Below are 16,986 nucleotides of genomic sequence, written 5' to 3' on the forward strand. Positions count from 1 at the left end.
CCTGAGGGCCGACCACACCCGGGGGGCCTGGGGGGCCGGTCTTCCCTTGGAAACCCTGTGAAGAGAGAGTCACACGCTGAGACAGCCGCTGTGGCCCACGCCACCTCCGCCCGCGCGGTGCCCAGACAGGGCTTCCCGCAGCCGGTCCCCATCCCCACGTCCCAGGCTTCATTCGAGAGGGCCTGTTTGTCTTGCTTCGTTTTTTTTTTTTATCCTCTCCCGAGGACATTTTGCAATTATCTTCAGATAGAGCGGGAGGGAGAGAGGGGGAAGAGAGAGAGAAACATCGATGTGAGAGAGACACGTCAACTGGCTGCCACCCACAGGACCTCAACCGGGGCCGGGGACAAACTGCAACCGAGGTACGTGCCCTTAGTGGGAACCGAACCCGGGACGCTCTGGTCCGCGGGCCATCGCTCTAACCGCTGAGCCAAACTGGCCAGGGCTCTGCTTCCATTTTAAAGGGGGAAAAAAGCCGGCACCCCCAGGAGGCCTTCTTGGGCAGGTGTCTGGACTCCCCATGGAGCAGACATCTGTCGGTGGGTCTGGAGCCGGGTGCCCCTGCGTGGATGGGCTGCCGGTGTGGCCGAGGTAGCCGGGAAGGCCTGGTTACTTTCCCAGCAAAGACAAGAGCTGCTATTCCGCCACCTCTGTCCAGTCAGGGAGACCAGCACCCTCTGCAGAACCGCCCCTCTGTCTCCTCGGAACGGCCACATTAGAGGCCCTGTGCACAGCTCTCACGCTACGTTTTAATTTTTCTCCATAAACAAAGGAGCCAAGCGATCTCCATCTATCAGCCGCCTCGTGCCGGGCCCCGGGAAGGTACGATTAAACGTGGTCCCGTCACCAGGAACCAAAGAGGCGACGGGATTTTCTTAAAGCCGGCACTGAGGAGTAATCACACAGCATCAGAACCCCTGCGCGTGCCGGGAGCCCTGGGGACAGCTCCGCCCTGGGGACAGCTCCGCCCTGGGGACAGCTCCGCCCTGGGGACAGCTCCACCCGGAGACCGGCCAGGCCAGGGCCTTTCCATCAGCCTCCACCAGGGCGGTGGCAGGAGCTGGCCGGGCCTGCCGGGCCTGACCCTCTGAGCCTGGAGCCTCCAGGTCACAGGTGTGCCCAAGGTCACAGGCGTGCCCACACCACTGCTGGGACACCTCTAGGACGGACGCAGCGCAAAGCCAGACCCAATCCCAAATGGCTCAGGGGCAGAAAATGATCCCACTTTGCTTACAACCAGGAGCATTAGAGTTGATCGTGCGGGGACCAAGCCCACAACGGGCACTGCTAAGGGCAAGGTCAATTTGGTGGTCAGCCTTAACGGCCAAGATGCTGGCAGGAGCCCGGCTGGCGCCCAGGGCCCAGCCCGACGGCCACCTGTCTGCTCTGTAACAGAAGCCGGGGAAGGAGCCCTCCAGACCCCCGCTGTCCACCCCGTGGCCGGAAGGACTGGCCGGATGCAGCCAGGGTTGGCGCCAGGCCCACGCCCCTGCTCCCGGGGTGTCGGTGAGGGGGCGCAGGCCAAGGGTCTCCCAGAATTATTCCGGAGGAAGCAAGGTGCCCGTGGCGTCGTGTGTCCCGAAGGTTTGGGGTGTGACCTCTGAACCAGCACCTGCCTTCTACACGAGACGCCACGTGGGGCTGGCCCGCTCGGCCCTCCCCGGACAGGCCTCGTGCCCAGGTCTCCCCGAGGCCGACAGGGCGGCGGAGGGGGTGCCGTGTGGGCAGCGGAGGGGCCGGGCTGGGCCGAGCCCCCAGCCCCGCAACACTCACCGTCTCGCCTCTCTGTCCAGGGTGTCCCGGGAGCCCGTCCTTGCCGGGGGGGCCCTGGGAAAGAACAAGGGGGGAAGCCTCACTCAGTTCTGAGAACACGCAACCAAGTCGCCGCTTCGTCTCTCAGGCAACCAGCGCGAGTCACGGCGACCAAGTTCCTCCTGGGAGCCGGCACCCGCTCGTCTCCTCGAACCCGCCGGCGGCCTGGGGGTCAGGCTGCCGCCACCCTCCTCTCCCAGGGGGAGAAACCGAGGCAGGGAGTGATCGTCAGCTCCGGGAGGCCCAGCCGGTGGGAGAGGACGGCGGCCCGGGCCCCAGCCCCCCAGGGCCCCTCGCTGGGCGAAAGCTCCCCTCGCTGGACGTTTCTCCCTCTGGGGGTGTCAGAGGTTGCACCTGCTGTGAGCGGAACTGTGCCCATCCCCCCAAACGTGTTGCAGCCTAACCACTGGGACCTGTGAAGGGACCTCATTTGGAAACGGGGTCTTTGCTCGTTTCATCAAGTCCAGAGGAGGTGGTCCTGGCTGAGGGTGGGGAGGGCCCACCAGTGACCGGCGTCCTTATAAAAAGATGGAGGTTTGAAGACGCAGGGACAGGAGCGGCCATGTGAAGGCAGAGATCAGGCAGCCTGCCTATAAGCCCAGGAGCTGGGGCGGGCGGGGCTGCAGCCCCGCAGGGACTCGGAAGGAAGCAGCCTGCCCACACCTGGGTTTTAGACTTCCGGCCTCCAGACGGGGGGAGGGTGCCTTTGTGCGGTAACCCCAGGACCCTAACACAGACCCCACTAGAAAGTTCGGGGACCAAAGGAGAAAGGGGTCTATGCTTCCCAAAGCAGCTCTGCCAGCACAGGAGGGTCAGGGGATGGACACGCACAGTCTGCCCACGAGCATCCCGTCTGGGCCGCCCGCCCCCCTCCCACTGACCCCCGCCCGCCCCCCTCCCACTGACCACGCCCGCCCCCTCCCACTGACCCCGCCCGCCCCCCGCCCACTGACCCCCGCCCGCTGTGCTGAGGCTGTGCGGGCCCAGGAAGTCCCGAAGCTGAGGGACCAAACCAGAAAGGTGCGTTACTTACGGGGGGGCCCTTAGGTCCGGGGAATCCCGTGGGTCCTTGGGGTCCATTGGGTCCCTGGGGACAGAGAATGGCCAGTTTGGGGACAGATGTCCTCTTGCTGGTTGTGGGGCCACAGCTGCCACGGAGTCTCCCAGTGTCCTCTGCGCTCAGGCCCAGCTCCCCACCCTCCCCGGGACCTCTGCTCCCTGACCCCAGCCCCCTCGCCAGAGCGCAAAGGGAGGTCCGGTCCGGGGCCGAGGGCTGGGGCACAGGGCGCGGTCCCGCAGGCAGCACGGGGCTGAGGGCCTAGGTCCCACGTCCTGGCCACCCCCACACCCCAAGACCAGGCCAACTGGACAGGCGGCTGCCCCCCAAGAGAAGACCTGGCTGCCAGCACAGGCTGCCCCTCGCCATCCGGACTTTGGGAAGCCCCTCTCGTTTGCAGGGCCCCCCCCAAGGACAGGCTGCACCGCGTCGGGGCACTTACCCGTTCACCTGGAGGGCCGGCCGGGCCATCGCCTCCGGAGTTGCCCTGGGGGCGGAGAGAACAAGGGTTAGGGTGTGGACAGAGTTACTACATCACCGTTTCCGACGGGAGACAAGGCCAGAGTTTCAGGGTCAGGTGCCACCCTGTGCCCTGCAGCCGGGACCCTCCTCAATACAAGCAGAGCGTCAGGCGCTGGTCCTCGGAGCCCAGAGGCCACCTGTCCTCACTACACACACTGACCACGAGCTGCTACCAGCAGCCTGTGACACTCCCGGGGGACAGTCTCCTGCGGTGGCACGAAGGCCGAGCTCCCCCCGGGAAGGTGGACGCAGGTGTCCAGCGCAGGGCCCTGAGGGAGCGCGCACGGGGACACCCACGCCCCAGAGCTCACGGCACCAGCACGGCCACGCCTCCGGATGGGTGTGTCCGGTTAGCGGATGGGACCCCATCGCCTTGGTGGGGATGCGCTGGGACCAGGACAGGACATGGGGGCCACCCCGAGGTCACCTCCACTCTCACACCCGGAGGAGCCGGTGTCTGCGCCCCTCAGTGGGGCGGGCGGCTCAGGTGCTTGCCTGTGGCAGAACTTTCTTAGATGTCTGGCCAAGATCTCTCTGTAGCGTTCAAAACTCCTTTCGAGAAAACACTGAGGCCTCCTCACCAGAACGGACAGGGCCCAGCGGGGCCTGGCGCTCGAGGGCCCGGGGCTCCGACGCAGGACGGCCTGGCCAGGCCCCCTGGCCACAGCCACTCGAGTCAGCCTGACCTAACGCGTGCAGCTGACCAGCTCCTTCTAAATACGCCAAGAAAACTTCTTTTTCTTTTCTTTTCACATGAAAAGGACCCTGGTGACCCTGGGGTGCCCCTGAGGGTGCCCGGCAAGGTGGGCCCATGCGGCCAGGGGCGTGGGGAACGTACCTTGGGGCCGGGCTTCCCGGTGATGCCCCGGGGACCTCTCTCGCCCCGTGGACCCTGGACAGAGGGGAGAGAAGAAAGGTCAGCCCGCAGTCCCCAGGCTCCTGGACACGGCCTTCCTGTGGCCACCAGGCCACTCCCACAACGTGCTCCCGTGTCCGGAACGGCCCTCAACCCAAAGGGTGGTTACCGTTGGGCCGCGCTGTCCCCGTGGTCCCGGCTTCCCAGGTGTGCCCTAGAATCAGAAAGGAGGTTGGTCAGTGCCTGGCCTGTCCCTGCCTGGGCGGTGGCCCCTCCTGGGCCATGGAGCCACACAGCTTCAAATCAGAAGGCGGAAGGGACCCTCCCTTGTCTCTGTTTGAGTCGGAGACTTTCCGGGAGAGCTCCGTGCTCCCGCACACGGCTCGCTGAAATCCAATTTTCTCCCGAGGGCTGATGGATGCTTACCGCCGTTATCTGGTTCTCGCCTCGAAGCATCCCCACCCCCTCCCTCTTCATCTCTCTCTCACCGAGGGTGGGGACTCAATTATTGCCAGGAAAGAGAATAAAGTCAACCCCTTCATACATAATTTATTTTTGCTACAGTTAAGAGTATTAGCGATTAAATTTTCAGCAGGCTCTGCCAGCCAGCTAACTGGCAATTTCACAGGCGAGTCCTGGATCCAGGGGCGTCTGCCTCTCTCCGCACGCACGGAGGCTCCTTTGCTGTGGTTTTGCATTTTCCAAAACGCAGAAAACGAAGGCGCCCGGCGCTCGGTCGTTCCGCAGCGCGAGGTCAGCTGGGCAGCGCGGACAGAACCGCCGTCCTGCACCCAGACGCGAGGCCTTCTCCGGAACTTTGCTCCGGTTTCTGCCAATCCGGCGGGGAAGGAGCTGTGTGCTCAGGGCCACCTGCGGGCTCTCGCCGCCTTCCGTCGTGTGCCACCAGAACCCTAAGGGCTCGCCGGTCTCCCATTTTGACACAGACCGAGTAAGACGGTTCCCGAGGCTGAGGCGGTGACGTTGCTGTCTAACAGCGCTGGCTCCATGGCGGTGTCCTCCGGCTTCGAGAAGTATTTGCGTGGAGAAATGGACGACGTGTCTGCTGCCTCCCCTGGTGGGCTTCGCCACGGAGGCACCGTGGCGTCTGTGGGTGAGCACGGCCCACCCGCCGCCAAACCCAAGCCGCCCACCCTAGGCTACCACTGCGGCCCAGACCGGTCTAATCCTGCAGCGTGACCGGCTCGAGGTCCCATCCTACACCCACGGTGCACGGGGCCCGGGCGGCGAGTCTCGGCCAGGACTTCCGTCTGGGGCCCCGGGTGGCACATCTCCTCCGTGTTCTTCGTGAACAAATCCCAAGCAAGAGTTCTGGGTCCGGTGACTGACACTGAGCCAAGGGCCACAGTCCGGTCTCCTGAACGCCCTGCGTGTGAGCGCCTGTCCCGGCCTGGCGCCGTCCCAGCGGTGACCTTGCTCCACGCGCAGGTGGGAGAAGCCTCCTGGCTGCTGACGGTGATGCTCCAGGGCTGGCTCTTCCCGGGCAGGGCCGCTGGGGCCCTGCCGTGGCCCAGGACAGGGATGGGCCGCCACTGCCCTGTGTGTCCCCTCCCCACACGGGGGCCAGAGCTCCTTAAATACCTCCTACGTCACTCCCCTGATGAACCCCACAGTGGGATCAAGACCATGAGGAGTGACAGCCCCTGCCAGGTTCTGTGGCCTCGCCGTCTCCTCCAGGAAGACCTGTCCCCAGCCCAGGGCTTGGCCACGTGCCTGCCTCACCCCCCCCCCCCCAGCTACTCTGCCCACCTTCCCCACCTCACCTATCCAACTTCTGTCCCTCCTCCAGGTCCCACGAAATGTCACTGCCCCCAGGAAGCCTTCCCTGACTGCCCAGGTTAGGCTCTGGCTCCTGTGAAAACCCCCCTGATGCATCCTGTCCTCCTCCCTCACGCCCATCACTCGTGAGCGCTGGTCCCTGGGTGCCCCCTCTGCACGGCAGGGTCCCTGTTGTAGGGAATGTGGAAGCATTTGCCGCAGAAGTGACTGAGCTGTCTCCACATGGAAACCCAGTCACTGAGTTCCAAAGCCAAGGGCAAGACGAGGACAGGGACACCCACGCCGGGGGCGGTGGGGAGAGGAAGTCCTCAGTTCCCCGAGGCTCAGGGGACAAACCTATGTCCGAGACAATGCTCGGTGAACCCTGGAGGATGGGCCTTGTCTGGGCCAGCCTGGCACCCAGTCCCTGCAGAGCGCGTGCCCACTTAGCAGACCCCCTTCTCCGTCACTTTCCAAACTTGGATTAAAGCAGCGACACTGTCCAGGAAGTTGCCCCCGTGCGTCAGCAGGCGGCCTGTGTGCACTCGGCTACACGGGCCCCAGCGACTTCTGATGGGAGGTGAAGGTGGCCAGTCCATCTGGCGTGCAGACACCGCTGTCCTGCGCTGAGGGAAGGGAGGGCCGTACCCTCGGCCTGCTACCCACACGGTGGTTGGGCCAGGAAGGCGGGGACAGTGTCCAAAACCCCTGATGTGACTGCCAACCAGCACTGTGGGGGAGCGGGCTCCCAGCTGTGGGGTGTCTGGTGCTGGGAAGGCCCACAGGTCTGGATGACCAGGATTTGTTTTGCCTCTGGCCACTGTCCAGCAGTTCTCTGAAGGAGGGTCCGTGGTGATGCCGGTGCCACAGGCTGGCCGAGCCTCTGTTCCGACCTGCAGTCCACTCTCCGGGCCCCTCAGTGGCCGCTGCTCAGGCCGAGCGGTGGTCAGGCTCCAGCGCCGAGGCCACAAGTTTCTGTTCCTCGTCACCTTTCCTGCGGTCCCTGCCGAAACTCCAGTGATGCCCACGTGGAATTCTCGGAAGGACATTTTAAATGCGGCCGGGGCGCCTTCAGCCGGGGGGCAGACCTCACCGAGCACCGTGGGGCAGCTGTGCCCGAGGCGTCCACCCAGCACCCCCTGCGCCACACCCGGCGCCCCCTGCGCCACACCCGGCACCCCCTGCGCCACACCCGGCACCCCCTGCGCCACACCTCGCAGTGCGGCGAAGGGAACCAGAGAGCGGCGTGCAGGCAGCTTGGGGCTCTCAAGGGAGGGAAGCTTCTGGAACGAGGACCCCGGCGCTGGTGAGCCATACAGTGAGGGAAGACTCCTTCCCCTCCTCTTACACTCAGCCTGGAGGGAGGGTCACGGGGAGAAAGCCAGCAGTCTGGGTTCGCTGTTCCAGCCGGGCCGGGTGTTTACCAGGGGGCTGTTCTCGCCTGCGCTCTGGCCCCACCTGCAGCCCCTCCCGCTGCGTCACCCAGACCCGGGAACGGTGTCCCAGCGTCCGCGCCGAGGAGGACGGCTGCCAGCCCAAGGCCAGGGCTCTGGAGGGCAGCCTGGGCCTGAGAAAGCAACACCGTCCTGCAGAATAAACCTGACCGCAGCCAGGCTGACTTACCCTGCCGCCCTTCTCTCCGTTGGCACCGGGAAATCCAGGAAACCCAATGGAGCCCTGAGAGGACATCGAGGGAGAAGCATGAGGGCCGGAGGACGAGCTCTGCCCAGGGGCCAGCTGGGAGCTGCAGGGTCCAGTCCCCAGCCCCAGACACAACGCCACCCACCATCCAGCCACCCACCATCCAGCCACCACCATCCACCATCCACCCACCATCCATCCACCATCCACCCACCATCCACCCACCTATCCATCCACCCCTTCACCCATCCACCCACCATCCATCCACCATCCATCCACCACCATCCATCCACCATCCACCACCATCCACCACCATCCACCACCATCCATCCACCCATCATCCATCCACCCACCATCCAGCCACCACCATCCACCATCCATCCACCCACCATCCATCCACCATCCATCCACCATCCATCCATCCACCCACCATCCATCCACCATCCACCCGCCATCCATCCTCCATCCATCCACCATCCATCCATCCACCCACCATCCTTCCATCCATCCACCCGCCATCCACCCGCCATCCATCCACCATCCATCCACCATCCATCCATCCACCCACCATCCATCCACCATCCACCCACCATCCATCCACCATCCATCCACCATCCATCCATCATCGATCCATCCACCCACCATCCTTCCATCCATCCACCCGCCATCCACCCGCCATCCATCCACCATCCATCCACCATCCATCCATCCACCCACCATCCTTCCATTCATCCACCCGCCATCCACCCGCCATCCATCCACCATCCATCCACCATCCATCCATCCACCCACCAGCCATCCACCATCCACCCGCCATCCATCCTCCATCCATCCACCATCCATCCATCCACCCACCATCCTTCCATCCATCCACCCGCCATCCACCCGCCATCCATCCACCCTCCATCCACCCACCATCCATCCACCATCCATCCATCCACCCACCATCCTTCCATCCATCCACCCACCATCCATCCACCATCCATCCACCACCATCCACCACCATCCACCCACCATCCAGCCACCCATCATCCATCCACCATCCATCCACCACCATCCACCACCATCCACCACCATCCACCACCATCCATCCACCCATCATCCATCCACCCACCATCCAGCCACCACCATCCACCATCCATCCACCACCATCCACCACCATCCATCCACCATCCATCTACCCACCATCCATCCATCATCCATCCACCATCCATCCATCCACCATCCACCCACCATCCACCATCCATCATCCATCATCCATCCAGCCACCATCCACCCACCTATCCATCCACCCCTTCACCCATCCATCCACCCACCATCCACCCACCATCCACCCACCATCCATCCACCCACCATCCATCCATCCACCCACTATCCACCCATTATCCATCCACCACCCACCACCCATCTACCCACCATCCATCCATCTACCCACCACCCACCCACCATCCCTCTACCCACCCATCCATTTATCCACCTATCCACCTATCCACCCAGCCACCACCCACCATCCACTTCACAAACATTCCCTAAGCATCTCAAGACTCCAAATCTATAACGAAACCGAGGCTTCGCCGTGCCCCCCCCACGCCCTCTCACACCGCCTGCCTCGGAAACGCTGGTGCCCCGGAGGAAAGGGGGGTGTGCGCAGCGGAGAGGAACTGGGCACCTCTGAATCTCGCACTTGGGGCGTTCGCTCACTGCACCTGTTGTCGCGTTTCGCTACCCCCGGAACACCGCTAAATAAAGCTCGTGGCTGGAAAGTCGGGAACGGGTGCAGATGCACGCGCCACCTGGAGCCCTGAGAGCTACTTCTTCTGAACTCCACCAGGTGAGCCTGAGGGCGTCCTCAGCACCGCCTAGCCCCTAAGCCCTGCTCGGGTCCAGCTGGAGGGGCTCCGTTGCTTGAGCGCCATCCTGTGCACCAAAGGGTTGCTGGTTCGATTCCCGGTCAGGGCACATGCCCAGGATGTGGGCCCGATCCCTGGTGGAGGGCACGCAGGAGGCGGCCAATCGGTGTTCTCTCTCGTCGATATCTCTCTCTCTCTCACCTTCTCCCTTTCTCTCTCTCAAAATCAATAAAGAAAAAATAATTTTTTAAATAAATAAAATAAAATTGGAACACCTGCCATATGACACTGTGCACGGCACCTGGCCCGCCCACAGGAGGTCTGTGTGGCTTAAAACCCCAGCCTGACCGTGTGCCCATTTCCACACCTTGCACTTCTCACAGCCCACATGCGCCACCAGACAGGAGACACCCCAAGGAAGCCAACCTGGGGTGCGGGTTGCACTGTGCCCAGTTTCCGGAGCTGGGTCACCGTGCGTGAGAGCCCGGCCACGCCCCGTCCCTGCCCGAGGACTTTCAACAGTGCCCAGCAGCTTCCAGGGTCCGCCCTCGCCCTTCCAAAGCGCTGCCTGCGTGTGACCTGTACAACCTCTCCCCTCGCTCAGCCCCTTATTCGATGCCTGGTGGGCACCACACTGTCGGACCCTGAACAAACTCTGCCCTCGGCGCCTGCCCCTGCACAGGGGCTTGCACCCGGGCGTGGCCAGGAGCCTCCGCAGAGGGACGGCAGTGGGCATTTCCTCGCGCGAACAGAAACGCCTGGAGCTCACCGCCGTCCCTCTGCGAACAGGCCTGAGCGCAGTCTGCACGGCCCGTGGCCGGAGGACAGTGGGTCACAGGTGCCACCTGGCACGACCCTCCCTGAGGTCCCCTCTGTCTCTGCAGGCAGCGGGTTATTTTACGAAGAACCACGCATAACAGCAGGGGAGATGTCAAAGGAAGATAACGTTTTGGAGGACTTTCCAAAGGGCCTCGTGGCTTCATGAGAAAGTCGCAGGTAAGCTCCGGGTCCCCAGGGGGCGCCAGAGCCAGGCCTGTTCCCTCAGGAGCTCTGGGGGTGGAGACCCCGTGGCTCAGGCTGTCTGGCCCCTTCTCTGGAAGACTCCACCGCCTGTCCAGCACCTCCTCCCAGCGCCACCTGGCCACCCGGGTAACAGGCAGCTGTGTGTGGGCGGGACCCAGCGGCTCGTGGGCTGAGCCGACCCCTTGTCAGGACCACCCCCTGCACAGCCAGCGGTGCAGCCAACAGGGAGGGGAGGGCGGGGAGCGTCTAGCGCGCAGGTTACCTTTGGCCCTTGCCTTCCTGGGTAACCCGGTAACCCCGGGACGCCGAGCTTGCCCTGCGGGGAGAAAGCAGTTACATGATGTGGCGCACGGCGTTCTGGATCCGAAGGACGCGGTTGTCACGGGAGCCCTCTCCTGGTCTCCCAGATACCCCTGCCGTCCTGATGGAAAAGCAAAGACCCCCGGAGAAGGGCCAAGCCCTCGCGGCATCAGAAGTGGCCCGAGGTAAAGGCTGAATCAGAGTCGTCTCTGGGTGAGACCCTGCTTTGCCCTCTTGCAAACCAGCTGTGCCCTGGGGGCAAGGCGGGCAGGAGCTGTGGGCCCCTCCTGGGCCCGGGGGGGGGGGGGGGCGGGCAGGGGGACAGGGCAGTCAGAGCTCTGTCCATGGAGAGACGCCAGGTGTGGGCTCGGACCCGAGCTCTCTGCAGCGCCTGCAGGGACTCTCCCTCCGGGGCGAGCAAAGGGCTCAGAGGGACCAGACTCAGGCCAAGGCAGGGACGGATCTGCCAGCAAATTCGCTGTGGGGGGGGCGTGGCTCGGCGCCACTGGGTAGAGCAAATGGGACAGGAACCCGTGTCGGGAACCACAGCACCCCGAGCACGAGGCGCAGCCTGGCCGAGTCACCAGCCTGGACGCCCAAGGCCACCGGGAAAGGCCCGTCTGTCCCAGGAAGGGGTCGGGCACGCCGTGTCACGTACCTTCTCCCCAGAGGGTCCCAGAGGACCAGGGTCGCCATTAGGACCTCCACGACCCTTAGGGCCTTCGGGGCCGTCTTCCCCTCTGGGACCAGGTGGGCCGATCTCCCCCTGCAGGTCAGAAGAGAGAAGGTGAGAGAGGCCCCACGGTGTCCTCCCCCCGCCTCCGTGGAGAGTGAGGGGCTGCTCCCAGCCTTCTTGTAAGAGCTCCTTGGCCGGCTCGGCCCACGGCTGCCTCGGGCCGATACAGGGCAGAGAGGCAGGTGACCACAGATGATCCCAGGGCATCCCGGGTGGTTAATGCCAGGTGAGCGGAGGAGACAGAGACAGCCAGGCCTGAGCTCCCAGCTGTCCCTGCTGCAGACCACGAACCTCCACAGACGTGTCACCATTCTGAGAAGCTGCTCTGTGGCCCCAGACACCCCAGACCCTCCTACAGACTTTCCCCAGGGCCTGGCACCGGCCCCTTTCCTGCCCGGAATACTCACCCGATCGCCCTTGATGCCCATGTCTCCTTTAAATCCAGGAAACCCGTCTTCACCCTGGGCAAGCGAGAGAGGACCTGGGTCTCGATGGAAGAAGCCACCCCCGCCCCCCGAGGGCTTTCCCACCGCACACGTCCGCCCACCCGGAGCCTCTGGGCCAAGGCACCTCGCTGGGCACGCGGGGGAGGGTCCCAGTGCCCGCCCCGCCCCTGAGGAGTGTCCATCAAAGCGTGGCATTCACAGACACGGAGCTGTATGGGTCTGGCTGGCTCGGCGCCCTCAGGGGGCCCGGTCCAGCTTGAATCCGGGAGCTCGGCCCCACTGGGCGGTGGGCATCCCCGTGCCCAGCCTGTGGGCCCGTTTCTCAGCAGGTCTCGTCCGCTTGGGGACAATGGTGGAGAGAAAAGGACGGTCCCTGCCTGCTGCCCACTCTCTGAAAGGCCAAGAGGACTTGGGGAAGCTGGCTCCTGCCCCCAGGGCCGGGCCGAGGACGGGCAGGTGGCCCGAGGTCCCCAGGGACGCAGCCCTGCGCTTTAGGGGGAGCCGCACACATTTGGGGGTGTGCAGAGGTCAGCCAGTGCTGGAGAGCTGGCCCAGCCGGGGCCAGGCTGGCCGCCACGGGACAGGAGGGATGCTCACCTTCTCGCCCTTCGTGCCCTTCAGACCGCGGATGCCATCTGCCCCCTACCGAATGCAAGAGGAAAGTGAGCGTCCTCGAACCTGAGCCCGTGAGGGAGACGGTCTGAGCCCCAGACGCGAGGCAGGTGAGCACTCCGCAGTCGGTCCGTGCGCCCCCCGCCAGTCTGTCTGTCCTGGTGCCCCCCAGCCGGAGCCCCCCCGCTGGCCTGTCCCGGCGCCCCCCCCCGCCAGCCTGTCCCACCCCCCCTGCCGGCCTGTCCCAGTGCCCCCCAGCCACTCTGTCCCGGTGGCCCAGCCTCAGGAGGAAGAGCTCCGTGGGCTGGTGGAGGCACCTCCGGCCCCCGCACCCCGTGCCAGCGGCTCTGGACTGGCCTCCACCACGGACATCGCCTCCAGAAACATCTGTCCGAGGCGCGGGGAGCAGCGGGCCCTGGGGGCCGAGCACCGGCTCTGGAACCAGGCAGACTGGTCAGGCTCCGGCCCCCGCTCGGTGGTCTGAGACTCCGTCCCCGACTCCTTCGAGCCTCGGTTTCTTCAGTAGGAAAGTGGGGGTGAAGACTACACTACCCCATCACTGCTGGTGGAGGGGACCCCTGTGGAGCCTCAGGACAGGGCCCTGAGCCACCCGATGGCTCTTGGTGGCCATTAGCACGTGGTGACGGATTAGCCCACCAGGGTCACTGGTAGAGGAGTCAGCTCAGGGCGCACCTCATCTTTGTGCTCAACAAGGACCACAGGGCAGGATGTGTCCTCCCTCCCGGGGCTCCCGTGCCAGCGTCTCAGCGGGGCCAGGGGACCCCCGAGTGGAGTGGAGCCCCCCCGTGGACCCCCCCAGCAGGGCACAGGCACTGGCCACCGCCTGCCAGAGGCGTTCTCAGACCTCCTGCCACGGACACGGACACGGACACGGACACGGGACTAGAGCAAGGCCTGGCTTCCCAGTCCCATCCCGGCCGAGCGGCAGCCAGGATGGGGGGAGGGGGGGTCTTGGGACCCTCGGGCTGAGTGCTGCCCTCTGGTGGTGAGAAATCTGAGCGGACTGAGGTGGACACAGACAGACAGAAGCTGAGCCGGGCCTGGGCTCCGTCACCCCAGTGATGAGAAGCTTGGGACGGAGGAAACCCTGCCGTCGTGGGGTCCCCGGCACTGGCTCCCCACCTTCTCGCCGGGTGGGCTCCCCACCCACACCCTTCGGAAAACAAGAAGGCGGGGCAGAGGATCCCCGGGGCCTCCCCGACCTGCAGTTCTGCCCTTTTCTAACCCGCCAGAGGCCAGGGCGGCGGGACCAACCGGCCTGGGCTTCTCGCCTGGACAGCGGGGCGGCCCTTCCTGCAGGGGGCCCCCCTGAGCACTGCCAGGCTGGGCAGCATGGCCCCACCTGTTCGAGGACAGGGGCCCCACCTCATGATGACCATCTGTCTGCAGGGAACCCGGCCGGTTTGGTTCAGAGGTGAGAGCGCCGGCCCTCAGCCCAAAGGGTCGGGGGTTTGATTCCCGGTCAGGGGCACATCCTTGGGTTGCGGGTTCGATCCCCAGCCCCAGTCAGGGCACGTGTGGGAGGCAACCAATCCATCAATGTTTCTTTCTTTCTCTCTCCCCCCACCTCCTTCCCTCTCCCCCTCTTCCATTCTCTCTAGAAAAAGAAGTGTCCACAGGCGGCCCCGGGTTGAGAACCGGGGACCAGCATGTACATGACACCCCCAGGGGCCAGAACAGAGGAGCCAGCCCCAGGAGAGGAAGTGAGAGCCCAGCAGGGAATGCGCCCAGGGGTCTCCGCCAGCCCACCCAGACTCGGGGAGGGGTGTCTGCAGACACTCAAGCCCAAACCCCTGTCCCTAAGACGGGGCACGACAGAGGAGGCTGCTTAAGGTCGATGAAGTCAGAGCAGGAGGCCCCTTTCTCAGGAAGAAGGCGGGACCAGTGGAGGCCGGCCAGCCAGCCCTCCCTAAGCAAGGCTGCGGGTCTCTTACGGCAAAGCTCGGCCACCACGCAGTCCCTGCACACCTCCCTTCCAGGCCGCGGCTCACGCATCCCAAAGGCACGGGAGGAAGAGATGATTTCTCCAGCCCCCCCCCCCCGCCCCCCCCCGCCTCCGTCCCCGCCGCTAAGTCTAACCAGATTGCTCAGGTCGTGAGCAAATTTCTGTCAGGCAGACAGAGCACGCTGCACCCACGTTGTAAACCAAACACTGCTGGGTTGGCAGAGGCGGCTTTATGCAATTAGCCGTGCAGGGCTCTGCGACAAGAATTTGTAAAATAAACAGGCATAGAGCTCACGCAGTCAGCATTCCGATAAGTGACCCCCTACACACTCGCTGGGCGTCCGCTGCGGAGGGGCTGGCCCCGAGGCGCCCCTGGGGACTGTGCAGCGGCTCCAGGTTCCCGGGCAAGTGGGCGGGCCCCGTGGGGTCCAGGACGGGCAGCAAGTTAGAATAAGCAAGCCTGGATCTGGGTCCCGAGAGTGGTGTCAATGTTAGGGTCCTTCGGGACAAGTCACTGAAAACGGTGGTTGGGGTCCCCCACCCTCTGCCCCCAGGGCGGCCACCCAGACCTCCGCAGCAGGGGACACAGGAGCGCGGGCGGTGCAAACCCCTCACGTTAAACTGGTTTTGTTTGTTTTAACACATGTACGTCGTGATACATTTTTCTTCACATCAAGTTGAGTCATTTTGAAGGAAAGATTACCCACTGGCTTTCTCCAAGCCGCAGGGTAACCTGGTGCTCTGAGGCCTGGGGACATGCCGGGCCGGGGAGGGGGAGCCCTAATCCACTCACCTTCCCGGGCCCCTGCCTCCCGGCTGCACGGGTGCCCGCCTCCGGGCGGCCTCACTGGAGCCCCCACGCCCCGGCTCCCAGCAAACAGTCAGCGCCTCTGGCCCGCAGGCTCTGTGCTGGGGGGACGGCTCTGGAGCGCGGAGCCCGAGTAACAAGATCACAGGAGCCGTTCGGCAGCCGAAACACAGCCGTGAATGAGTGGACACCTCCCACGGCTCCTCGCCCACGCGTGGCCGGCCAGACTCTCACGCTGCTTGTGCGCGAGATGTCCCCGGGAAGAATGCCGGGCTCTGCCATGGGCGAGGGGCTTGACAGAGCGGCGGGAAGCATCGCAAATGGTGGCGACAGGCGCCATCCTGCCTGCTCGTTGTCACAAACGCATCAGGGACTGTCCCCGGCTCCAAATCCGCCCTTCCTGCCTGCGCACCCCTGCCCTGCTCAGGCCCACGGGCCACACGCAATGTCCCGCAGGCACTGGGAGGACCGGCTGGCCTGTCTGGGCAGCAAGGAGGGTAGACCATGGCGTTCCCGAAAACCAGGCACATCATGCCCCAGCCCCGGCCTCCAGGAAGCTCACCTTGACTCCTCGAGGACCAGGATAGCCGATCGGGCCCTGGGGGCCAGGGGGACCCTGAAACCGAAGGGGAGAGACCGTCAGCTCCATCTCGGGGCGGGGGACATGGTTAGGTCCGGTCCACTCAGGGTCCTGCCCACAGCCGTGGAAAGCCTGCCCCCACCAGCACTCCCCTCACTCGGAGCGGAGCGGATACCCCGGGTCAGACCCAGGCCAGTGCCCAGGGCACTTGCACCCAGCCCCGCGGTGAGGGTAGCACCCAGGCCGTGTCCCCTCGAGTGACAGCACTGTGACCACGCTTCCCGCAGGTCACACCCCGGGACTCAAGAGTGGGGTCGGGGACGTGGGGAGATTGGGAAGGGCCGAGATGTCTTTAAAGAAATGCCAAGCGACCTGGGAGCTAACCGGGCCACCCTCCGGCGCGGAGAAGGGGGTGGGGGCTGGTCGCCCAAGGACGGGATGTCCTTGAACAGCCACAGGGCCTTGCTGATGACGGCCCATGGCTCCCGGAGCCGTGGGGGCCTGGGGAGGCCGGGAGGAGGGAGCGAGGCAGGCAAGGACTTTCACCAGGGGCAGGGCAGGGGGCAGGCGCCACCCCGGTGCTCGGGACCCTGCGGAACTCCAGCAGCTTTAACCCCCCACACCTTGGGCCCTCAATACACAATGTTGATGGGTTGGGGGTGCCTCGGCCCAGAGCCTGCACAGTCGCCCAGTTTCTGCCCGGTCAAGGTCAGGCTTGCCCCTATGTGCAGAAACCAAGGGTGGGGTGGGCTCCAGGACCCGATCCTGGGGGAGTGTCCCCCAGCGTAGCCCTCAAGGAAAGGGCACAGCTGCCCAGCACATCCCTTCGGAGTGGGAGCCCCGAGCAGAGCAGGTCACAGCTCCCAGGCTGGCCCTGCAGGAGACACTGGGGCCGGGGCGCGGGGGACCCACCTGGGTTCCTTTCTCTCCTGGAGGGCCTTCTTTGCCAGGGTGCCCCTGTGGGGAAGAGAAGCCTGCATTAGTCGTGCCCACCAGTGCTC

The 16,986-nt window shown here is 64.7% G+C and overlaps 1 protein-coding gene across 1 annotated transcript in view; it reads right to left on the bottom strand.

The window, feature by feature from the left end:
- Nucleotides 1-16,986, bottom strand: part of COL5A1 (collagen type V alpha 1 chain) — a 95,364-nt gene that overhangs the window by 29,002 nt on the left and 49,376 nt on the right. Inside the window, exons 26-38 of the mRNA XM_036261675.1 lie at nucleotides 16,898-16,942; nucleotides 15,968-16,021; nucleotides 12,617-12,661; nucleotides 11,981-12,034; nucleotides 11,496-11,603; nucleotides 10,800-10,853; nucleotides 7,647-7,700; nucleotides 4,417-4,461; nucleotides 4,230-4,283; nucleotides 3,312-3,356; nucleotides 2,846-2,899; nucleotides 1,774-1,827; nucleotides 2-55 (exon numbers count right to left, since the gene is read on the bottom strand). Of these exons, the coding sequence (XP_036117568.1) occupies nucleotides 2-55; nucleotides 1,774-1,827; nucleotides 2,846-2,899; nucleotides 3,312-3,356; nucleotides 4,230-4,283; nucleotides 4,417-4,461; nucleotides 7,647-7,700; nucleotides 10,800-10,853; nucleotides 11,496-11,603; nucleotides 11,981-12,034; nucleotides 12,617-12,661; nucleotides 15,968-16,021; nucleotides 16,898-16,942 (720 nt within the window). The remainder of the gene's footprint in view (nucleotide 1; nucleotides 56-1,773; nucleotides 1,828-2,845; nucleotides 2,900-3,311; nucleotides 3,357-4,229; nucleotides 4,284-4,416; nucleotides 4,462-7,646; nucleotides 7,701-10,799; nucleotides 10,854-11,495; nucleotides 11,604-11,980; nucleotides 12,035-12,616; nucleotides 12,662-15,967; nucleotides 16,022-16,897; nucleotides 16,943-16,986) is intronic.

This window comes from Molossus molossus, unplaced genomic scaffold (assembly GCF_014108415.1).
Source record: "Molossus molossus isolate mMolMol1 unplaced genomic scaffold, mMolMol1.p scaffold_m16_p_14, whole genome shotgun sequence".
Classification (NCBI taxonomy): domain Eukaryota; kingdom Metazoa; phylum Chordata; class Mammalia; order Chiroptera; family Molossidae; genus Molossus; species Molossus molossus.